General features: G+C 40.0%; 1 protein-coding gene across 2 annotated transcripts; it reads right to left on the minus strand.

The window, feature by feature from the left end:
- Positions 1 to 1,602: 1,602 nt before the first annotated feature.
- On the minus strand, positions 1,603 to 19,204 carry ikbke (inhibitor of nuclear factor kappa B kinase subunit epsilon). 2 transcript variants are annotated; one of them, XM_012874901.3, is made up of 21 exons: positions 18,819 to 19,203; positions 17,853 to 17,952; positions 17,546 to 17,683; positions 17,320 to 17,449; positions 17,064 to 17,245; positions 13,985 to 14,145; positions 13,774 to 13,884; positions 13,515 to 13,694; positions 12,264 to 12,460; positions 12,027 to 12,085; positions 11,858 to 11,949; positions 11,649 to 11,750; positions 11,304 to 11,361; positions 9,549 to 9,661; positions 9,375 to 9,451; positions 7,860 to 7,899; positions 7,663 to 7,764; positions 6,168 to 6,264; positions 5,856 to 5,947; positions 2,519 to 2,590; positions 1,603 to 2,201 (listed from the first exon to the last, which is right to left on the minus strand). In XM_012874901.3, the coding sequence occupies exons 2-21, from the start codon at positions 17,949 to 17,951 to the stop codon at positions 2,138 to 2,140; spliced, it is 2,166 nt and encodes a 721-aa protein (XP_012730355.2). In that variant the 5' UTR covers position 17,952; positions 18,819 to 19,203; the 3' UTR covers positions 1,603 to 2,137. The 2 variants fall into 2 exon arrangements, with proteins under 2 accessions (XP_012730355.2, XP_036007776.1); XM_036151883.1 differs by lacking the exon at positions 1,603 to 2,201 and adding an exon at positions 2,209 to 2,414 and having other exon boundaries at positions 18,819 to 19,204.
- Positions 19,205 to 21,234: the final 2,030 nt, after the last annotated feature.

The following is a 21,234-nucleotide window of genomic DNA, read 5'->3' on the forward strand; positions in this document are numbered from 1 at the left end:
ATAAAATTCATGCTTCATTCCTCAGCAGTGTTTTTGATAATATCGTACCTTTGCTAATGAAAAAAAAAATACACAACTGAATGGTATCTTTAATAACGCCTTCTGCAACAAAGGGTAGACAGACAGACGTAGATGTTTTAATATTTTGACATGGCATCACAGCTTAACAATACTCCTGAGTATGTATTCGCCTTTTACCAGGATTGCCCGATGCCTTTGCTGAGCAATGTTTAACAGTATAAACAGGCAACACAATGTCTTACTTGTGCGTGGGGGCTAGAAAAGGACATCAAACTTTCCACTTTGCCAAAAGCACGTCATATGAGCAGCTAAAAACCCACAGAGGCAGCTGAATTTACCCCCGCTTCTTCCCCCTCTCAAACAAAACTGAAACTCTACAAACTCACCCACGCTGAGAAAACATAACATTTCATGTTCTGTGCTGTAGAGAGGGCAGAATTGATTTTTCAGGAGGTCTTTAAAAGCTATGTGAACTTACAATTCCGTTGGTCTTAGTTTTTTCTATAAAGGTCGTGTTTGATCTTAAGACAAAAAAAAAAAAAAAAAACAGGCCACACCGTATTAAAATCTCAAGGGGATAAAAAAAAAAGAAAAAGAAAAAGAATGCAGACGTGGGAATAACATGTGTAAGTGTGAAAGCATAAATTACGTTTAACCTCAAAAAGGTATTACCTTTTGAATGCCCTTTAAAAGAAAAAAACAGAAACCACACAACAACAATGCCTTGGATTTCCCCTACAGGGCAGATCACAGCTACTGTGATTTGTTTTTTAAAACATTACTCTGTCAACTGAAGTGAGGGGGACACACAGCACGGTCATTGCAGAGTTTCCCTGGCCGTGTTTACCCTCTATTAAAGGGAAATGACGTGGTGAGCAACAACAAAAACACCAACAGAAACAGAACTAACCCATTACTGCAGCTACAGCACCTCGTAAAAGTATTCACCCCCCTTAAACTTTTCCACATTTAGCCCGGTTACAACTATAAACCAGTTTATTTCGTTGGGATTTTAAGAAGCAAACTGACAACAGAATAAAAACATGTAATAAAAATCTGATACCTGGGATGCTTTTGCTCTGATACCCCTACAGTATCCCACTACCTGAGTATTACTCGGTTTCCCAAGCCCTTAACTTCTTACAGAGGATTGTTCAATCCATCATCTAAAAATGCAAACCCAACTCCAAAACTGACAGGCAAATGAGACAATTATTCACACAAGAGGCCCACGGTATCTCTGGAGGAGTAAAAAGGGGGTACAAACACTATTTACGACGCACTGTAAATGTCACTGGGGATATGTGCAGGGATGCATTCAAACTGCTTATGTAGAGATTTGCTTTTACAAGCAACGCATTAACTGAGTTCAGGGTGAGTAGAAGTATCAAAATAAAACCGAACAATTATACTCCAATGCCTCAGGCTCAGTGGGCGACCTCAAGTCCGCTGTATGCATCTTTTTTTTTTGACTCACGGTTAGCTTACTGCAAATATCAGAATGATTCATCATCTTTCAAAAAAAATTATTCACTTTGATCAAACCATATGTACAAAAAAAAAATTACTGAACACAGGCGATTACAAATCAGGATTTTAATGAATAAAATCTCCAAGACATAAAAAAAAAAAAATTATATGTACATATCAGTTCTTTTATCCTAAAATCTGGAACATCAGTGTTCATATAAATACACTCAGAGGCAGAATGGTTGGATTCTCGTCGGCTTCTCCAGAGCAGAGGAAAACAGGAAATGCAACTAATAAAACCCTCCAGCTGCTGACAGAGCATTTGTTTCGTTTCATCCCCACTGTCTATCACTATGGCAGCCTATTAAAAATACAATAACACAAAAAGGCATTAATGAGGTTTGTATTGAACTGCTTTACTCACTCAGCAAACACACTCACACACACTGAATAAAAAAAAATCCATCTGAGCCCTATCCTGGCATCTCTCTTTGAGATTCACATTTCATTGAGTGTCTCTGATTGCTTCCTTTTTGTCTGATAGCAAACAGAGAGGAAATCAGCCGTGCTGTCAATCAGCAGGAATGTGTAAAAAAGTGGTGCTGGTATGAGACGCCGTACGTGGATTTGTGAGGGTTGACCATTGTCACAGTGTGGAGGGTCTGGTCGGGCTGACTTCCAGAGCTGCTGAAGGGCTCACCGCTCCCAGGCTGTAAGACCAGAGAAGTACAAACACCGTTAAGCAGTAGAGGAGTTTAAAGAGTTTGGATTTAAAGACAGAAAGCTGTTCAAACGGCGTGCTCCGACGGCGCAGGGGTAGAGAGAACGACCCATGTACAGAGGCTTTAGTCCGGGTTCGATTCTGGGTCAAGATCCTTTGCCACATGTCCTCCCTCCTCTCTCAAACCCCCTTTCCTGTCAGCCTAATTTGTAAAAATGAGCTACTAGTGCTACAAAAAAAAAAAAAAAAAAAAAAAAAAAAAAACATAAAAAGAAATCATAAAAGAAAGCTATTTAAACAACTCACCTCTCTATGATGCTGTTGTTACACTGTAGTTCTCTAACCAAAAGCTCCATTTCGTCCCTCAAATGGTGCATCCTACAACCAAGCAAGGCAAACCATCAGAATCAGAATCAGAAATACTTTAACAATCCCAGAGGGAAATTATTTTCAGGCAGCTGGAGCAGATTATTACTGGCTATATTGGAACTGTAAGCTGGTGTGGCTATTCTAGGTATTAACCTCTGCTGCTGCACATTCACCTCCAACCAGCACACAGCCAGGATGGCGCTTCACTAATGCATGTTTATACATATTTAACACACAGCCAGGATAATATTAGAAGCACTTTGCTGCCATCTAGTGGTTGGCGTTGTGCTTAATTTAGCTAAATCCTTATTAAATTAAGAGATTTACATTTATTGTCTGTGCTTAACCTGTTAGGCAGAGAAAACAAACTTACTTAATTGTTTTATAACTTTAAATAAATTCAGACAGTAAGGAGTAAAACTGAGTTTGTTTGTTTTTTTTTTTTTAATGAAGAATTTAAGCCAGGGTCTTTCAAAGTATGGGAAAAGTTATCCCCACCTCTAACCATAACTCCCCCAAACGAAATTATTGCAATTTTTTGCTACAATTTTTGTTGCTGCTACACATCTTCATCCCATTCATGCTTACAAAAATAGCCACAGTTCAAACAGCGGTGCTTTTAAAAAAAAATGTCAACATATTTTAAACATTACGCTTTTTTGAACACTTTAAACAGGTTTACGCCTCACATCACCATAACCCCCTGTCCCCCGCGCTAAAGAACGTTATAACATTTTCTACATCACAGATACTTGGAGCTGCTGCTGTTAGTTTTACATGTGTGATGATTTTGGGGTGAAAAGAGAGGCGGATGCACAAAATGGTCAGTGTCAGAATCTACCCTGCCAATAAAAATGCATCCCAAGCTTGCTTGGAGGAATGGATGCTTATAGGCGATTTCACACTTTCTACATAATCACACGTACTCTGAGCTACAGGCGTAAGTTCAATACCTGAATCATCTAATTTAGGGTCAAATAGAGGGAGGAAGGGAAAGAAGGTGATTAAATCCCAACAGCCCCAGATTTTGCCCCGTAAAACAAATGGTAAATGGCCTCTACATGTACAGCGCTGTAGACCCACGGACCCCGAAGCGCTTCATAACACATTCCCCCATTCATGCACACATTGAGAATTGCATGATAGTGGGTCTTTTTCAAGCTTTGAGGAAGGGTGCATATACACACCCTCCAGGATGGCTTTTTTTTAAGCTTTATTGATAATTGAATAAGGCAGGAATACGGGTTTTTAATTGCTTGAAAATAAGAAGTTTGCAGATCTGTACATCATTTAAAGGATAGTTCCAAAAGCAGAGAATTTCTTTCCTTACCAGAACGGGCACGCAGGGAGCATTTAAAGTATTATTATATTGATTCACTATTATACAATTTGAAGCCAAAGCAATATAAAAACATTAAATACTACATATACATGTTTTTATATTGCTTTGTTTATTTTTTTATGAGTTTGTGAACCTCTAACTTTGGCTTCAAGTTGTATAACAGTCCACCTGCGTAAGTAAAATAATGGTTTTCCTATAACTGCAGGACTGTGAGTTATCACCACCCCACAGAATTTATACAGAAAACTAAATTCTGTCGATCAACATCGGATGTAAATACAGTCTCAGTGCACCGGTCCTGGCGTATGACTGTTAGATTAAATGTGACACAAAGCTTTAACTATCGTTCTGTAGGTAGAAATGTGGTGAGCTTTGAGGCATTGTTGCGAACCGGATTTTAACACTGGATTTTAATCAGTGTTAACTGGAAAAACTTCACTGACACGTTTGTAGATGGAGGGGCTGCGTAGGCCTGCAGCTCCTTTGGAGAGGAGGGGGAACTTTGTCTCCACAGCCACAGGCAGCTTAGGGTGACTGAATGTCATAGGTACCTTTTCTTGTTTATTTCTTTCACCTCTGGTCACCCCCCCGCCCCCCGAAGAACAATGGCGCCCCCTAAAGGAGGCACGCCCCACTTTTTAAAAAGCCCTGGACTAAGCCGATCCTGAACTGCACACAGTGGGGGTTCTAGACCAAATTTAGCAGGGGGCCAGGGTCAGTGTATTTTCCACAGGGGCACAGAACAAAATATTGGGGGGGGGAAGGGGGGGGGGGCACGACTTAACAGGTCAACATTTCATCGTTTAATATATTAAGTAAGCCAAAGAGCCAATTGTGGCTCTGCAGGTTGCAGACACCTGATCTTTTCTCAATACAGCGGGAGCTTAACATGAAACAGCTTAATTTCTAATTATTGTTATTTTTTTATATTTCTTTTTAATTATTTTGTTATTTTATTATTGGGTAAAAAAATAAACGAAAAAAATACAACTGATCCAAATGACCAGTCAGTCACGGTATCTTTGTCAGCATTTATTATCCTAAGAAATTTAATATCATGTTTTTAGTACAGGGGCCATAACAGGTGCCAGGAACAGTTCTACAGGGGCACTGGCCCCTGGTGGCCTCTGCTGTCTCGAAACGCCTCTGACTGCACAAATATATATTTAGTCCTGGTACATAGTAACCTTTGTTGATATTGTTTTTTTAACCAATATCAACAAATTAACAAAATGAACAACAAAGTAAATGAGCCCATGTCTAAAATTCTGATGGGTTTGGAGGAGGATACGCATTTTAACAGATTCTTTGTTCTATTTTTAGCACATTATTAATTAAAGAGCAGATCCTCCTGGTGGCTCCTTAATAATACAGAAATAAAGATATTTACATCTTTTAAACAGAAATGTCTTTGATCAGCTTGTTTTCCCCTCTAATTATTCTATTTCCAGATTTTCCTTTTTGGATGTTTACATTTTTAATGGAACATTTTAATATTATCCTTAAAAAAACTGTCAGGCTTCACATTTATGTTTTTCTTTGCAGAGCTACTATTTTTTTTTTTTTTACCTTGTTTATACGTTTTATTGCCAGTAAAATCCGTGTTAAATGCTCCATCTGTTCCAGTCTCTGCTCTCTGGGTTCAATGTTTAGCTTTACCTTGTTTCATTTTCTGCCCAAAGCCACAGTAAGATCTCTTTCAACTGTCTTCATATAATTTTTGTTACTTAATTTTATTTGACAACCAGCAAATCTAGAACTCCAGATACGGTCATGATTGTTTTCCGACAAATTGCGCAGGGGGGAGCATGAGGTGACGTCAGGTCATTTCCAGAAATTAGATTTGGTCTGAACTCAACAGGTCTTTGGAACAATTATCCTAACCAAGCGCTCCGGCTGATGTAATAAAACAAGTGTAAACGTTAAAAACACCTGGAGACCATCTGGTCCTTGTCCCTGGGCGCGATTTCAGGCTGCGGTGCTGCTCCGCCAAACTGCGGCGAGTCAAGGATTCTGTCCACAGCCTGCGGAGGACACGCAAGACAAAACATCTTCAGAGACCCTAAACATCACTAACATTATGTCCCACAAACCCTGTCCCACAGACACACGATCCAAAATACAAGCGCACACGTGGGCTGCCTGTTCGTAAACACAGAGAAAGGCCCGACCTTCCCACAGAGAGGGGGCCGAGTTTCAAGTCGACGAGAAAAAGGCTGAGAGTCATTAAAAAATGACGTTTACCTTATTCTGCTGCTGCTCGATTATTTCCAAGTCTACCAGTAAGCCGGCAGAGAAGGAATTGAAGTCCTGCAATCGGTTCTGCATCTCCATTAAAACGCTGTAAATACGAGTAAAAGAAGAGCCTAATTAATACAGATACTAGAAACTGCCATTACCCCCTCCACCCCGGCACCGATAAAACAGCACAGGACGGTCTGAAAAGAGATAACTCTGAACACAAACCTGCTCGTCTATAGGGACGGGCCTTTATCGTATCATTATCGTTTCCGTGAAAAATCTCTTATGATAAGAAATTGGATTTATCTTGATTACGTTAAATTCCAACTAGGGGCGTCTGAAAACCCTCAGAACTGCCAATATGGTCTCAGGATTGTTATTTTCTGCTATTTTCTCCACTGTCGCTTTATTAAGAGCAGCAATAAATATCAATTAATTAAAACATATAATTAAATGGAGGTACTGTGTGCGGTTTGGTAATTAAAAAAAATAAATCACACTTCTTTATATAATTAGAGTCCTGGTGAAACATATTTTGAATTTTGCTTTAATACGTTACATCGGACAGTATTTGTGCTTATTGGGCTATAATTGACATGCAATCACAGGCACATACATTACCACAATATATCGAAATAAAATGTAGAGTCCATATCGCCCACCCCTACTAGCATACATTTATTAAATAAGTAAATCTTGGTTTGAACAACTCCTTAAAACCTTCAGCTCTTAATGTGTTACTATAAAATCAGGTTTTCTTTGACACTTTGATTTCTGCTTTTTTCCTTCCTGTTTTGAGTCTTGCACTTCAATTTGTGTCATTTTTTTATGTGACCACATTAAAGACAGAAGACTGAATATAATTTATTTTTTTATTTCAGTGTTTTGTTAAGTTCTGCATCCAACATACTGTATATGTATATATCCTAGGAATGTATAATTTACTATGGGAAAAAATTATAATTGATAGGAATTTACTTATTTATTCATATTCTATTAATAATTATAAGTCTTAAGTAATTTATTGTTATCGAAATCACTTCCACAAAATATTCTTCTACATATCCTGTTTTGCATAAATAAAAGAGCACAATTCAAATAAAACTGGCACTTTATACAACACTTGTATAATATTACAAATATTTTCCTTTTTACTGTAGTTATTAGCATTGTTTTTAATTATTGCATGTAAATATGTTGTATTTGTTGTTGATACAATCTAAATTTCCTCACAGAGGGACAAGGATTATTGTGTAGTTGATCATTTTGAAGCTCCTTGATCTGAAAGGTGCGATACTAAAAATAGTTTATATTCCTATTCACCTAGCCAGGTAGACTGTCTGTCTGCATTATATGAGAATCAATATGACTTTAGCATTAAATTATATGGAGATAATCTAAACCTGTGTTTAAAGTAACACGTGTAACCTAAGATAAGAAATGTGATGATCTACGGTAATCTCCTTAAAGCAGGCTTTGATCATATTGAGGCGCTGACCTGCTCCACGTCCTTGTCGAGGCCAGCAGCTCTTTATATCTCGGCACACATTCTTCTCTGAATAAAGATTTCATCCGCTTGATGTGGGAGGACAGGTGGATTCTGGGAAAAGGAAAGCAACAGGGTTAGGCCTTTCCCACACTGAGGCATCAGCTGGGTGGAAATATGAAGCCACAAATACATAGGGGCCAACTCACTTCTCAAACTTGTGTATTTGCTCGTCATTATATGCAAGTTCTGGTAAAAAAATAAATAAAAAAGTAATTAGAGAAGTTAAAATATAACTGTAAATGGACTTACAACGGCAGCTTTGGTTTTCAGTTGATCATCAACACCTATTTAGGGTATTAAAGACAGTCCATGTAGGCTAAAAGTCAGGATTAATGTGTTGGTACAGTGCTGTGAAACAGTATCGGTCCTGAACCGCCGGCCTGCTGTAGAAAACAAATGTGCTTGAGCTATAAAATAAAAAATCCTCTTCAGGATTTTCTGCTAGAGCAGAATTTATGCTTACATTAAGTCTTTCAGATCATCACACTGCCACCTCCATGTTTGACTATAGGTTGGATGTTAAATCCTGTTAGTTTTAATGTAAACTGATGCTCACCTTCTCAAAATCTCTTAATAAGATTTACTTTGTCACATTAGTCCACAGAATCCTTCCCAAAAGTCAGGATGTTTCTTTGCCAAATGTGAAACAGGCTGTTTTTTTTTTTGTTTTGTTTTTTTTATTTAGCCGTAGTTTTCCCGTTAGTGTACGTCTCTAATGGATTTCATTGTTGCCAATCTCTGTCTTGTTGTTGAATCATGATACGGACCCTGTAATCCTTTCAAGACTAATACATTTAGTGACATTGTTTCCCAAAAATGTGTTTCTTTTTTAAATAATTTTGTCTACTTCTTGTTTTTGTTTCATTCAATGCTTTATAAAAAAAAAGAAAAGAAAAGAAAAAGAGAATCAAAAACATGAAAACAATGTGTAAAAAAAAAAAAAAAAAAAAATTCACAGCACTATTTCCAGCCAAAATGGTCAGCCAAAGAATTCACGGTAACCATCTGTGCATAAAGGCTATACTTATAAAAAACTATAAATTAAACTAAACTAAAACTAAAATAAATTAGTCCAGAATAAGATTATCTTCCAAACGGAGGGGGAGGAGGATGATGAGGAGGAGGAGGAATGGGGCTTCCAAACCTCCTAAAATACATCTATGCAGCCCAACTAAGAGATAAAATAAGTTGGTATAATACAGCTTCTTTTGAAAAGTGGGGAGAAATGCAAAAGGAGCTCGGCAAATGCCCACTGCATTAAATTAGAGGACATGGAGAAGCAGATAGGAATACCATAGACCAAATAGACCCACTTACAAGATTCACGTTAACAAATGTTAATGGGAGTAATTTCCTACCGGTTAGGTATGATGCAGAATTTAAAAAGTGGACTAACAAGGGAATCACAGCGTTAGTTTTGTATATTGGCCACAAAATGAATGATTGACTAAACAGAACAGCAACAAAGAACTTAAAGAGTTAAAGAAACAAGGAATATGGACTCTTTGCCTCGGGTCATGTATGTTCATGTTTAACTGTCTCAGTTTGTGCAATCGTGACTGTTTAAGAAACAATTGCCACTAAAAACTAGAGTGTAAAAAAAAAAAAACTAAAGTAAACTTTGAGCAATCAAGCACTTGTAGTTGTAAAAGTCCGCATACTTCCTGTAAGTCTGTCTTTACGATACTGCTGATGAATTGCCGTGATCTTCTCCAGCAGCATGTGCATCTTCTGACAGCTGAGGAGCAAGAGAAACCAAAGTTTAGACAACAAAAAAATCTATTCTCCGTGATAAAGCCCTACAGAAATGACACAGCACAGCTCTCCCACAATACCTCTTGTCGTGAGTGAGGTTCTCTGCCAGCTTGGCCTGCTGTATCTGCAGGTGCTCCAGTTGGGTCTGAAACTCCCGGATGCCGGCAGAATAGATGGGCAGGTGCTGATAAACCTGCAACAGCAGCAGCAGCAACTCACTCACCACTTTCCACAAGGTCACCATTTACTTCACTCGACTTTAATTTAGCAATCTGATACAAAACTTAAATAAAAATGAAAATAAACCTAGGAAAAAAAGTATTTATAAAACAAAGCCCCATTCTCCCACCTGATTTCCCCCCCACACATAAAACCACAGCTACCCAAATTTCATCGCAGCACACAGAGACCTGCAGATGATTATGGAAACTAAAAAAAGGCATCAGAACAACTGTGACCGTCTGTAATGCCAAAACACTGGAAACATTGTACACCACAGAGCAAAACGTAAATAAGAAGGGCAAACAAGATAAATTCATGGAACTTAAGAAATAAATGTAACAAATAGGCAAAACTAATAAGACCAATTTACAGTGAGGGAACAAGTGTTACATTGCAGATTTCCCCACTTGCACAGCATGCATTAGTCTTTCATTTCTATCATTGGTACTCTATCAGGACACCCGTGTAAAAAAGGATCTTAGATCTTAAGGAGTCTTATCCCGGGTAAATAAAGGTTGATGACGATGATCAGGAGATCGTAGCCAACAAGCTTCTTCGCTCTGTAAGGGCTTTCCCAGCGACGGCCCTGAAACCTGAAGGATCTGGAGAAGATCTGCATGGTGGAGTGGAGCAGTGTGTGCAAAGCACAGCAAGAAATACAGAAAACATCTGATTTCCTTAATTTCAAACTAAGGCTTCTGTACCAAATATCTGTTTTTTTTTTTTGTCATGCAATTAACACATATATATAAAATGTGACATAAACTATTATTTATGTAATGAATATGCATGTATTCTGCTAACAGTTCTCATATCACCTTCATGACAGGTACAACTTTGGGTATTAATTACCGTATTTTCCGGACTATAAGTCACAGTTTTTTTTCATAGTTTGGCCAGGGGTGCGACTTATACTCTGGAGCGACTTATGTGTGAAATTATTACACATTTTTACCGGTATATCATTACACCTGTTATTTTCACACCAAACCGCAAGAGGGCGCTCTAGGCCTGTGTTGAATCAGACGTAAGCGACGTACAAGCGGAAGTGCCGCATCTTCTACCTCCGGAGTTAACGCAGTTATTTGAAAGTGACACCGAGGATGAAGATTGCACTGGATTTTAGTTATTTGGAGTGACACGGGCGCTTTGGTTAACTTCTTTGCATGTTATTTATGCTATAGTTATGTGAATAGCTTTTAATATGTTATGTTAACACACCAGGCACGTTCTCAGTTGTGTCATGTAGCGTAAGCTAACCGTACAATTTTTCAGCCTGTTGTTGCCTCCGTTCTATTTTCATTTAAAATTGCCTTTCAAGATGACATGTCTGTTCTTGATGTTGCATATTATCAAATAAATTTCCCCCAAAAATGCGACTTATACTCCAGTGCGACTTATATATGCTTTATCCTTCTTTATTATGCATTTTACGGCTGGTGCGACTTGTACTCCGGAGCGACTTATAGTCCGAAAAATACGGTATGTCAAATGCAAAATGGGGGAGGGGAACATTGCAAGCGCCACGCCTCTGGTGCACATCACCCTGCAGGTATAAACAGTCCCGCATGAGTCCGACTGAACCCTGCTGTCTTCCTTTCAGAGCCACTTACCATCTGCAGCTTTTGACCCGAGTTATCAACATTGCCTTGTTTTTCCGAAGAGTAAGACCTAAGAAACACACACACACACACACACACACACACACACACACACACACACACACACACACACACACACACACACACACACACACACACACACAGGAGAGAGGGTGGACAGGAAAAGGTTAACGCGTGAGGTGATGGCAGCAAGGGAAACACTGGGATGTTCGCGTCACGAGGAGACAAGTCCAGCTGTGCCTTTTAACACTCGCCAGATACGAGCCTCACGTCTGAAATCCCAGGTCCAACAGGACGGATATGAGATCACCTTCTAACGTCTGCAACTAAACGTACAGTTTGTGAATCCTGTGCTGAGCGCTGAGGCCGGACTGCAGTCTAATGGTGATTATCGCGATGCTGTGCATGGCCTCTGCGCACTCGTGCCGCAGCTTCATCCTGAGAAACAACGAGAGAGCAAAAGAAAGACGTGAGAAGTGTCAAGTGGAGCTGCGGGGCTCCTCCCTGAGAGAGCAGAGAGAGAATTGATTCGGCCCGGGTCTCACATGTAGCCGTAGTAGCCCTGCAGCAGCAACTCTCTGTGCGTGTGCAGCAACTGTACGATCCTCCTGTACTGGTGGACTATTCCCACCGTTACCTGAAAGAGAAGCAAACAGGTCGTCGTAGAAGAACCTTAAACCTGAATTTGATGGAAGCTAAGATGAGTAGCAGTACCTTGGAGAAATTATAATCTGCCACCACGTCAAACCTGGATGGAATAAGGGGCATCTCCGCTACATAAAACAAAACAAAAAAATCACAAGGAATATGATTTATGGCATTTCTTTATGCCTCACTAATAGCTGAGGAGTCACGCTTCGTTTTGGCTCAGCCTGATTGCATGAAATAAACGGGACAGAATGGGAGAGAGCTGAAAGAAACCATGGAGAGCTGAAGCTGAGGATGCCTTACGCTCTCTGAAGGGCAGGCTGTTGTTGGCCTCAGGCATGCTGCTGAGCAGAACGAGAGGCTGGGAAGCCGAGGCGCAGGGAAGGTTGACCACCTTCATGCTGCCCTCCAGGACCAGGTCGTGACCCAGGTACATGAGCTGCTGCTGCTGGACGCCAATACCCGTCTGGGCTGCCACCTCTTCAAAGAACGCCGACACGCTGTTTAGACACAGAAGGACAAGGGGGTGTTTTGGGCTTGTTTTAGGCATAATTTTGTAAATTTCTTTTTTTTTTTAAATATTAGGATTAATGCCTTTGGTTTTAAAATTCTTCATATTTCAAGCTACAGAATAAAAGAGGCACGAACGTCGCGACTCCCGCTGTTGTTGGTGAGACTAGAAGTAGTCCAGAGAGCCGTTTAAACAAATATATGGAAGAAAATGTTTCTACTAATTTTATAGCTACGACTTATAGTGACGTGCATTTTGAAAGAGCATTTAAATCTATTTTCTGAGGATTAGCTTCTGATACCCCACTCGTTCTAGACTGCACATTGGGGGTCCTGCGGCAACTTTCTGAACCAGTATTAGCAACAGCTAACAGAGTTAATTGAACAAAATTAGGCCAGAAGTCACTTAATTGATAAACGGAGACCACTTTTATGTAGCCTATGCATGAATACGGGTTTTCAGAGAACTTTAGTAGTGGCACCATCATGCTGTAGGAGATGATATTCTTCCCTAGGGACAGAGAAGATGAAAACCTGCAAGAGACTGCATAAGACCTGAGACTGGCGCAGAGATTCACTTGGAATGGTTTAGATCTAAGCAAATTCCTGTGTAAGAATGGCCTAGTCAAAGTCCAGACTTTAATCCAATAGAGAATCTGTGGAAAAACGTGAAAGCGGATGTTCAGATTCAGTCTGGCTGAGCTTGGGCTGTTTTGCAAAGAAGAATGGGCAGAAGTTTGAGTCTCTAGATGTTCAAAGCTGGTAGAGATATAAAATGTTCACTTTGCTTAGTCTATAACATAAAAATCAATAAGACACAGCAGCATTTTTTTATTTTAAAAACATATATTAGTTCTTTAAAAAAGCTCTTTCTGAGCAGAATAAAGAGCTTCCCGTTTGACTCAGCAACACGCTATTGCGAAACCGACAGGATGGTTAAGAAAATGTTTTTATATACATATATAAAAAAAAGAATCAGTTAACGTGGGTTTATCAGATGAACCGGCTCAGACAGCGGGTGACCACATGCCAGTGCAGACGTACGTGTTGTAGTGATGCATGTAAATACTGTGAGCCATGGCCTGCTGCAGGGAGAACAGGTGGACCGGCTGCCGCTGCAATATATCCGTGGTGGCTGAGAAGAACTGGTCGAAGGCCCAACACCTGCCCTGGTCGGCCTCCATTATGCCTGCAAGGACCGGAACTAGAAGGACTTTCAGACCCCTGCAGACAATGAGACACACAGGTGGCAGGAAACCTGTGGAAAAGGGGCTAAACCTAGCACCGGTCCGAGGATCCATACTGTGAAAGCTGGCAGCTGTAAGGCAGGTGGTAGCTCCACTGTATGGGACCACCTTCCACCTGCTGCGTGCCGGCTATGGCTCCCATGGGTTTCTCTGTGGTGATCTTGTGCCTAAAGAACAAGCCAAACAAGACCAAGGGAGGGGGGTGTGGGTTATAGAGTTTGAAACTCCAAACAGGTTTTAGGAGCGTGTTAAAGCCTCGCAGCTTACATGATGAGCTTGTTTTTACGGGGTCCTTCGTAGGGCGTGAAAGGCAGACTCCCCGTGGCAGAGTGGTATAAGGTCACGCCGATGCTCCACAGGTCCACGCTCACGCCGTAAGACTTCTGGTGAGGCTTACGCAGCACGGCGCGTTCGTACATGTCTGGGTGCTATTTATAAAGAGGGGAAAGAAAAAAAAAACAGAAATCTTCTCTATTTATCTGTTGTTGCAAATAAATAGTCACAATCAGAAGCACCCGTATCAGCAGATTTCATTCTCCTTGACTAGTGGCAGGCCTTTCATTCTGCTAACCTACTATCTGATTGAAATAATGATAGGTGATCTCTCCACGTATCATTGCGCCGCAAAACCTAACAGAGGTGTGCATCAGAGGAAAACGGCAAATGAACTGTTGAGCAAAGAGGCTGCAAATATGCAAATAAACACAAGAGGGAGGCTTTGGGGGAAACACCTGCCTAGGCAGATAAGAGGGGGACCATTTCAAACTTAACAGAAAACAGCGCAGTGGGTGAACAGCCAGTCCTCGACGCTGCAACACCTGAGCAGCACACCCCCTCTCTGCCCCCCCCCCACCAGACAGCGGTGGAGAGCGTGCTGGGTTGTTTGAGCGGTATAAGACCCTGAAGCAAAACTGCATCTGGCTGCCGTTAAAAGATACTAGCCAAACGAAGCAGAGCGCCGTCACAGGAAAAATGCTCATACATTTAAGATGAGGTTCCACCCTGAACCTGCAGAGACATATCAGACCTGTTCTTCCTGTAGCGCACTTAGAACAGAGCTCGGTTCTGGTTCTTTGGTTCGTTTGCAGTTTCCTGTTAATTTGTGCAATACAAAGTTTGATGAAACTTTTATCAAACTACAAACGCTTTTGTAACAGAAATCGCAAAATCAGTTAATTATATTGCTTCTCATAAAAACACTGAATGCAAAAGGGGTTTTTAAAAACACCCAAACCATTCATTTTTGCCAAATCGAGGGAAAATATAAGACTTAAAAAGCCTCGGCAGTCGGAGAAGCTGGTTCTCTGAAAAGAGCCAAAGTTCCCATCAACGCCTGCAGAACAAGAACAGACTGTAGGTCAGGTTTGACTCTAAAAACAACAGTTATTTTATTTTTATAATAAACAAATTTAAATTTGCAGTTTACTTTACTGATGAGGTAATATTTGATCTCTTATTTGTCTGGTTTTACGTCAAATAAATCAAGATGACCCTTAAGTACACTACAAGGGATCTATTTGACTTGTACAACATTGTCTATTTTGATCTTCAAAAAAATGAAATAAATCCAGAATGCAAAATGTAAAAGTCCCTTTTTTGTTTGTGACCATTTTCACTACGGAGGCAGCTAGCTCTGTACTGATGTCAATACAACCAGAAAGGGCTGAGCTTTAAACATGTAGCTGCAGACGTGTCACAAGTAAAGTAAATTTACAGTAAAGTCATACTATGGTTGCATTTTAAGCAATAAAATGTTATTTAAACATAAAAAGGAATCATTTGTTTACTTGCACTTCTATTCCTCATAAAATAAGCTTACGTAGTTAAAGGAAAAATCTGCAGTACGTTCCTAAGATGTCAGAATAATCGACAGAATACACGATTACTAAATTATTAGATAGCTGCGCCCTGAATGCAGCACCTTTTTACTCTTTTAATCCCTTAATAAAATCCAGCATACCCTTAGATCAGCGGTCTTCAAAGCGGGGGCCGTGGAGGTACTGCCTCATGATGCCGTCTTATCATACAGCGCCTTCATTACTCAAGCGGGTTGCAGACTAAAAAAAAAAAAAGGCTGGAGACCCTCGCCTTAGATGGTCTAGGGCAAATAAACCCAACGGCTTAAACGCAACGTAGTCACTCTTCAAAATGTGAAAGAAAAGAGAACCTCACATATAAAGTTAGACAGATTTGGCAAGAAAAATCTGGGTTTCTACATTTCTTTGCTTTTAATTGTCCGACTTGTCCAGACTTCTGGAAACGGAAACTACTTGAAACTTCTGCCGTTTATAACATTCTGGACATTTGAGTCCAAAGTTTTCACCTTGAGCTTTCTGTAGGTTTTTGAAATCAAACAATTTCCTGAAAAGAACCTCCAAGTTTTCAGGATGTCATGTCGGGTCATTTTTCTGCTTCGTTTTTCTCTCCGCATTTGGACTAAGTCGTCTATTAAGAGCTGTAGTATCCTACAGTACATCTAGATCCTGTAACGCACTCATCTTACAACTTTCATTACTTTGTTTTGTTTTGGGGTTTTTTTGTTTGTAAAAATTCCCAAGAGTTGTTGTTTAATGTGCAGCTTAACATTTTAACCAGAGACAGTCTGAGAACCATTACATCCAGTTCAATCTGAATTTGAAGGTGTCTAAAGTCCAAAATGTGAGGAAATATTCCTTGTTTATTTTTGAATCTGTCACTGAAAAACCAAAACACTGAAGGATAAAATGTTAAAATCAAGGTGCAATGTCTCAAATCAAAGATACAGCATGACACCATCTAAATGAAAATCAACGTTAAAATATTTATTTATTAACCATTGAGACCTAAATTGAAAAAAAGGGTTGAAAAAAAAAATCAATCCTTCTTCCATAATCAATTTATTTTTCCCCATACTTACCCAGATGTGGAAAAATGTTTTCCAAAAATATGTAAGGAGCCTAGAAAGGCCACAGTAAGACAAAATCTCAGCTAAAATTGTCCATATAAACCAACCAGAGTAACTAAAAAAAAAGAGACCGCTGATAGAGAACCGACGTATATTCTATTGTACCTCCATGTAAAGTGAGATGGAGATGAGGAAGCAAACCAATCTCCAATTAGAGAACTGCTGCAATTACAGCAGATTTTATCTTAAAGCTTTTGAAGGGTGCCAACAATTATGTTTTTCTATATTAGCAAAATGCTTTATTTAAAGAGCTTCTAAAACATTTATCTCAAGCTGCCACTTTGAAGCTCTTTTTTAAAGTCTTCGTTTAGAGAATATTCAGCTTTTCAACTGCCTATTTTCAAAAGGAGACAAAAAAACAGCAGAGGGCGACGAAGTTTGCTCATAACATTAAAATCCTACCAGGTACTCCTCGGTTCCATAAATGGACACAAACTTCTCGTCGTCTTCCAGCTCCCGTGCTGCTCCGAAGTCCGTCAGCTTGTAGATGGACTTGCCGTCCTCTCCGACTTGCCTCATTATGTTCCCCGGCTTGATGTCCCGATGCACCACCCCGAATTCCCGCAGGTGGTTCATACCCTGCACTGCAGAGAACGTAGGGTGAGGGTACACGACACACACAGGGGCACGCCACGCTGCAGAACGTCATCCTACCTACCAACGCACTGCAGCACAGTGAGGAACTCCGCCTCGGGCAAGCCGAAGGCGTTCTCCGGGTCCTCCAGCAGGTTGAGCAGACTCCCGCCGGAGCAGTACTCCATCACCAGGACCTTCTGCTTTGTTGGCAGCTGGCAAGAAAAGCAACAAAGTCAGCAAGCTGGACCTTTAGCATCAAATCTCTAAATCTAAAACGCACTGTTGCAACATTTCACAATATCCATTACCTCCTCGACAGCAAACAGCCTCACAATATTGCTGTGGTTAAGCTTCCTGAGCATCTCGAACTCTCTCATCTGGACGTCATGGGGGCGGCTGTAGCTCAGCACGTTGAACACTTTGACGGCCACCAGCTCGCCGGATCTCTGCACAAACAGCGTAGTCGTCAGCACAGCGCGTCGCGGGCCTCGGCTAAGCGCGTCAGAGGCAGCCCACATCACTGCGACCGCAGCGCTTCCTTATCTTTTCATCTTCCAGCAGCAGAGGCGCGAGCGTCTGAGACGATGACTAAAACGGCTCTGCTGCGGTGTTTACCTTGTTGCGTGCCTTGTAGACGCTGGCAGTGGCGCCCTGACCGAGGACATCGTGCACAGACCACAGGTAGTTTGTCGTGCTTCCTGTTATCCCGGACATGCTAAAAGGGAAGCGGAGCAGAAACTCATGGCAAAACAATCCAAATTCATCACACTGAAAAATATATTTTCTTTATAAAGTGGCTAGAAAAGTAATACAGGTGCATCTCAATACTATAGTATTTCAGTTAAAAAAAAAAAGAAACATACATTCTATTGATTCACTATATTGATGTATGAAGTGTTTATTTTGATAATAGTACAGAGCTTATTCAGTTTTTGTAAGATTTATAACAGAAAAATGGCCTATAGGGAACTACTGGGGGTGCATCCAAGCGTGTTACTGGAAAGTTGAGCGGAAGGAAAAAGTGTGGTTGAAAAACAAAAAAAAGGAGCACAAACAACAACAGGGATGTTGTTGTCTGTGAACCAGAGAGAACATCGTATCTGGGCTAAAGGGAAGCAGGACTGGGTTGTTAGCCCTTCTTCTAAAGTCCTCATTTTACACTATGTTTAGAAATTAAGATGAAGGAGCTCTAATCTGTAAATAATAACAACAACACACCACCACAACACTGGATTCTTTATACTCTCTGCAAATAAACTTTAAACTAGTCGGCTAAAACCCTATATCAGAATCAGACATACTTTAATAATCCCAGAGGGAAGAAATTACTTTTGTTACATACTCCAGAATACACACATTATATATATATATATATATATATATATATATATATATATATATATATATATACACACACACACACACACGTATATATGCATATATATTACTATAAACATAAACTATTAACATTGTCTATACACTAGAACATGCTAATAAAGAGTTAGCTTTGTGGGTTTCGCTGGCAACAGAAAGTTCTGTGTTGGTTAGCATGGTAACGAGTTAGCGGCTGTGTTGACTCACCTGGTTCCGGTTCTGCCTGTGGGACCCGGGTCAGCTGGATTTAACCCGTTTTAAGCCTGTCCACACCTCAAAAAGTTGAGCTGGGAGGGGGTTAAAAAACAGAAGAGAGAAAACAACTCGTCTGGAAACAGAATACGTCAAAGAGCCAAACTTGTTGGGCAGGAAAAGGGACCGCATGCCGGGGTGACTGCTGCTGCGGACACCCGGAACAGCAACGCTCGCTGCTAGCTGCGGATATATCGCGGCTTCCCTGAGTTTAAGACGAGGATTTAAGGTTGAGGGGATTCCTGGAAGGTGGCAGCCCGTCTGTTTGGCTGAGCCAGCAGCCGTGTGACGGTGTGTGATGATGGAGGAAGTGTGTGGGCTTCAAAAGGGGCGGGCGTTCTCTCTCACTGCGGAAATGTCACGGGAACTTCCGACTTTTTCTCTCATGAAACCATAAACCTTGTAAATAACCAGCCTAAAATGTCTCCTCGGAACCATGGAATAAATAAATCTTCACGTTAATGTTTTTTTGTGGGTTTTCCATATTTTATTTACACACAAAGGCTTGTGGAATTTGTAGTCCATCAAATGTTACAGAAAGATAATCTCATTCTGAAAAAAATATGAACTCTGAAATCTCTGGCTGTTTATTGCAGGCACCTGATCAGGGATATTATACTAAATGCTCAAACCTTTCACATCTCCATCTCCCCCTCTGAGCAGATAAATCTCTTTTCAAAAAGGAAAGTGCCTTATTACTCATATGCTTCAGACTGCTGAACTGCTGAAGCCACAAATGGACTCTGTACCACATTCGTAGACTACACAGTTTTTAATAATACTCACCTGTACACTGTGAAATCGCACACTATCTATTTCCCCTGCATTGTTTACATTTCAGTAGTTTACATAAATCACCGCAGCACTTTATCCTGTAATTTACGGTAATTTACTGCAACTCACTGTGATTTTTCAAGCTGTATGCAAACGGAATTTCGTTCTGTATGCACTCTGTGCACTAAAAATGACAAATAAAGTTGTTTAAGTCTTATTTATATTTCCCCCCTCGCTGCTTGTCAAAAAGCATAGAAGTTGATTATACATACTAAAACTCAAATTCTGAAATGTATGTATTTGTGTATTATAGTCAATTGCCTACTAATTATTAACTGATTAAAGTATTAACTGAAAATTATACTATAAAATGTTACACTTTTAATCCAGTGAATTTGAAGAAGCACATATGACCTAGCATATACTTCCATTCTAAACACAGAGCCCACTTTCACTTTTTTTTTGTTTTGTTTTAAATAAAAATTGTCTTTCTCCTGCACTGTTACATTCGTATCACTGCTGCACTTTATATTGTAATGTTATTTTATTTTCAGTTCATTACATTGTCGTAAGCTGTATGCAACGACATATCGTTTTGTATGTAAATTACAATAAAGTTCGTCTAAGTCTTCGTCTTTCAAAGAAGAAATTGATGAAGTCTGACAAAACAGATATGGTAGCAGTCAAGATTCTCAGATAATTTGTTGTTTTTGAGTTGGATGGAGGCCGGCAGAGCGGATGCTTGCCAAGGGCTACCGTTGTTGCAAGAACCCTCATTGGACAAAAGGGTGGAAGTGGCTAAAAATTGTATTACTCAAGTAAAAGTAAACAGTACGGTGAAGTACAACTACTTCTAAAAGTATTTCTAAAAGTTACTCAAGTAAATGTAACTCTGCATACAGCCCCATTTCATTAATGCTTTTCCTTAGTGTTTTTAGGGGGTCATCTTCCATATCATTTTTGGATATGCACCAAGTGTTCTGTTTTATAAGTTTGAAAATGGACCAAACTGCAGAGAAGAGCTGGGGATAAACGTGGTATCAGGTGTTACAGATGGAGGACACAAATGCAGAGAGTGGTGGGGTATCTTGTTTTTTTTTTTTTGCAGTTTCAATTATGTCAAACATTTTAATTACTGTTCTGGTTCAAGTTGGAGATATGGCCAAGCTCAGGTGAGCAGCTATATTCTTGGAGCCATTTCTTGTATTATAAAGATCAACATACGTCTGCATGTTGGTCTTTTTCTTAAAAAAATGGCTAAAAGAAATAAGCCTCTGTGTCACATAATATGGAAACCCCCGAGAAAGTCATAAATAAAAAGTTCCCTGGCATCATCATCAATCTATAAATCTATAAATAAATGGTAAATACCAGAATGCTTCAGTTAAATTTCACGGGAATTTTGAGTTTCATTATTTCTTTGCGTCGAATTGTCACCTCTCCCCGCTTAATAGATGTATTCAGATTTAACGTAGGTTTGTTCATTTACATTTTCTTCAGTGTAAGGGGATACACGCTTCATTACCATAGAACTATTTTCATCAGCCACCTTCATTGTAGACCGCCGGGTTTAGCTGAACGCCGACATTCATAACTT

Source organism: Fundulus heteroclitus, chromosome 20, assembly GCF_011125445.2.
Source record: "Fundulus heteroclitus isolate FHET01 chromosome 20, MU-UCD_Fhet_4.1, whole genome shotgun sequence".
NCBI lineage: Eukaryota > Metazoa > Chordata > Actinopteri > Cyprinodontiformes > Fundulidae > Fundulus > Fundulus heteroclitus.

Bases quoted from the DNA above. Each gene is read 5' to 3' on its own strand.
- ikbke (XM_012874901.3), bottom strand. From the start codon at position 17,951: ATGTCCGGGATAACAGGAAGCACGACAAACTACCTGTGGTCTGTGCAC. The intron at 11,950-12,026 runs GTACTGCTACTC...CTTCTCTTTCAG, and splicing joins CAGATTATAATTTCTCCAAG to GTAACGGTGGGAATAGTCCA. The intron at 2,591-5,855 runs GTGTTTTTAACG...GCTTGGTTGTAG, and splicing joins AAGGACCAGATGGTCTCCAG to GATGCACCATTTGAGGGACG.